Source organism: Limulus polyphemus, unplaced genomic scaffold (genome assembly GCF_000517525.1).
Source record: "Limulus polyphemus unplaced genomic scaffold, Limulus_polyphemus-2.1.2 Scaffold8649, whole genome shotgun sequence".
Taxonomy (NCBI): Eukaryota; Metazoa; Arthropoda; class Merostomata; order Xiphosura; family Limulidae; genus Limulus; species Limulus polyphemus.
In genome coordinates, this window is record NW_013674259.1 from 8,915 (window position 1) to 12,514 (window position 3,600).

A 3,600-nucleotide genomic window follows, 5' to 3' on the forward strand; every position below is an offset into this window, starting at 1 on the left:
AATCAAACCATGATCAGTATTTTAATTTTGTCCATTGCTGTAGATAATATCCGTACATTGACTCTGGTTGAAATCAAACCATTGTCAATATTCTAATTTTGTCCATTGCTGTAGATAATATCCATACATTGACTCTGGTTGAAATCAAACTATGATCAATATTTTAATTTTGTCCATTGTTGAAGATAATATCCGTACATTGACTCTGGTTGAAATCAAACCATGATCAGTATTTTAATTTTGTCCATTGCTGTAGATAATATCCGTACATTGACTCTGGTTGAAATCAAACCATTGTCAATATTTTAATTTTGTCTGTTGTTATATATAATATCCTTACATAGAGTCTGGTTGAAAACAAAAGAACATGATTAGTAGAACAACGATTATCACAGCATTGTTGGACTGTTAATATATTAGAGTATAACAGTTAGAGATTTGAGACATGTAGAACAACGACTGTTAACGTATTGCAGTAAGAGCTATGGGAATATACTTGAAAGATTATTGGAATATACAATTAAGCCAAAGTTTTTTCAAAGCAATTTGATTAATGGTGACAAACTACAGGCCACTATCTTTGTTACTATGTTTTATCGCCTTCTCTTCTTCGGATTATATCTTAAACAAATTTTTTATGAACATTTTGTCCACCCCGTTACCATAGCAACGCTTTGAGAAATATCTTCCGTCGTTCGCTATTTTACATTTCGAAACGAACATCAAAAACTATCTCAGCTTTTAAAGACATTCTTAAATGTTTTCCTCAGAATAATCCGAGTAAGTTATGTCGGGCTTAGCTGGTGTAAGTGCACTGCAATGTTCTTGAGGATCAAAAGTTCAGTAAAATCCTTAAACATTACGATGGTTCTTGAAAAATAAACCCAAGAAAAACAACCCAGAAAAGTGATTTAAATACAGAAAGTAACCCTAAGTACTTCCGATACAACAACGAAATACAGTAACATGGACTAGATACATTTTAAAGACAGAGATAGACATTCGCGAATGCGAAGTGCTAAACACATTCCGTTCTTCAAGCTACATAAATAAACAGTTCAGGAAGAACTTCGTTCTAGAGTAGATGAAATAATTTTATATAATAGAGTTCTTACGTAATATAGCTTTCTTCTATTTATGTTTAGTTATTTTTCCATTACTAAAAAAACTCTTTACTTCCTTATTCTCAATTTATCAATTTAAGAATCACATCCCACATGCACCACCCCCTGTATTTTAAAACTTTAAACTGGTCGCTCTCCCACTAAAACATACCATTTGGAAAGACTCATTCTCTGAAATGGGTAGAGTAAATGGGTGGTGAGTAACTGGAGGAGGGGCTTTATCTGGACTGAGTGTCCTGATGAAGTTTGCCAAATCAGCTTCACTGTTGACCGCTCGGCTTGTACTGCAGATATTCTCGTAATGGTCAGCCTGCTCTCTGGCCTATAAAAGACAAAAATACAGTTAGTTTAAGATTGCCGACCATATATTTTCTGTTTTAAAATACAATTTTTTTATACACATACTTTTTATTCTGCAAAAATTAATAAAGCATTTACATTATTTTTGAGTTATAGGTTAAAGAGGTTGATCACTATTAGAGGTTGAGGGTTCCAGAAGTTCGTGAACTAAAAGCTAACCCTTGAAATGTTGTTCTAAACCAAAGGTTTGCTATTGAAGAAGATCATAAACTGAAGGTTAACTACTTAATAGGTTCATGAATTAAAAGATAACTCTTAAATAGGTTATAAGTTAAAGGATAGCTATTTAGAAAAAAATCCATAAACTGAAGACTAACTAATTAAGGGTTATAAAATAAAGGTGATCTCTTCAAGTGGTTAGCGGTTTAAAAGGTTGATAAATTAAATATGATCTCTACAAGTGGTTAACGGTTTAGGAGGTTGATAAACTAAAGATGATCTCTCCAAGTGGTTAACGGTTTAGGAGGTTGATAAACTAAAGGTGATCTCTCCAAGTGGTTAACGGTTTAGGAGGTTGATAAACTAAAGATGATCTCTTCAAGTGGTTAACGGTTTAGAAGGTTGATAAACTAAAGATGATCTCTCCAAGTGGTTAACGATTTAGGAGGTTGATAAACTAAAGGTGATCTCTTCAAGTGGTTAACGGTTTAGGAGGTTGATAAACTAAAGGTGATCTCTCCAAGTGGTTAACGGTTTAGGAGGTTGATAAACTAAAAATGATCTCTCCAAGCGGTTAACTTCCTAAACCGCTAACCACTTGAAGAGATCATATTTAATTTATCAACCTTTTAAACCGCTAACCACTTGAAGAGATCACCTTTACTTTATCAACTTCTTGAACCGTTAACCACCTGAAGAGATCACCTTTAGTTTATCAACTTCATAAACCGTTAAGGTTGATAAATTAAATATGATCTCTTCAAGTGGTTAACGGTTTAGGAAGTTGATAAACTAAAGGTGATCTATTCAGGTGGTTAACGGTTCAAGAAGTTGATAAAGTAAAGGTGATCTCTTCAAGTGGTTAACGGTTCAAGAGTAGAAGGAAGTATATGTTAACCAATGTTTTCCAAACGGAAACAAGTAACGTATTGCATCTAATAAGAAGGTTATTTTCTGTCATCTACAAGATAATAAAGTGCGTTTAACATTCTTTCTGTGTATAAAATCAAATCATAAAAAGTTAAGATATAAGCTTTCTGTTTTGTCTATCAACTCTTTAGATTGAGGTAACTGACTTTAAAATGGTCTTAGTTCATATATGAATAAATAAAAATCATTACTAACGTCTCAAATGATCTTACCTGCCGAAATATCGGAATTGACTGTTAGTAATAGCAAAACGAGACTCGAATCATGAATAATGTCATTAACAATACGTGCACGTTAACCACTGTAGCCACTCCCGGCCCTCTTCTGTTTGACTACACAGTTAAGAAGGATGTTGAATAAAGAAAGATCACGGTAGAAATGTGTTCAGCTCACAAATGTGGAAAATGATAAACTGTTAACGGGAACATGAATATTCAACAGAAAAGTGTATTATTGGGCGGAAGCACTGCGGGAAAAACCATGTTGTTGGATTGAAGTATTGTAAAAATTGTATTGTTGTTTAGAAGCATTGTGAAACTGTATTGTTGTTTAGAAGTATTGTGAAACTGTATTGTTGGATTGAAGTATTGTAAAAATTGTATTGTTCGGCGGAAGTATTGTAAAAACTGTATCGTTGGGCGGAGGTATTGTGAAACTGTATTATTGGCTAGAAGTTTTGTGAAAACCATATTGTTGGACGAAGGTATTGTGAATACAGTATTGTTGGCTAGAAGTATTGTGAAACTGTATTGTTGGCTAGAAGTATTGTGAAACTGTATTGTTAGCTAGAAGTATTGTGAAACTGTATTGTTGGCTAGAAGTATTGTGAAAACCGTATTATTGGACGAAATTATTGTGAAACTGTATTGTTGGTTAGAAGTATTGTGAAAACCGTATTATTGGACGAAGTTATTGTGAAACTGTATTGTTGGTTAGAAGTATTATGAATACTGTATTGTTGGTTAGGAGTATTGTGAATACTGTATTGTTGGGTAGAAGTACTGTGAAACTATTGTTGGTTAGAAGT

The 3,600-nt window shown here is 33.3% G+C and overlaps 1 protein-coding gene across 1 annotated transcript in view; it reads right to left on the minus strand.

Annotated features, from left to right (window-relative positions):
- LOC106475482 (protein vav-like) overlaps positions 1–3,600 on the minus strand; it is a gene marked incomplete at both ends in the record, with an annotated part of 27,814 nt that overhangs the window by 8,645 nt on the left and 15,569 nt on the right. Inside the window, one exon of the mRNA XM_022379575.1 lies at positions 1,276–1,446. Coding sequence (XP_022235283.1) covers positions 1,276–1,446 — 171 coding nt within the window. The remainder of the gene's footprint in view (positions 1–1,275; positions 1,447–3,600) is intronic.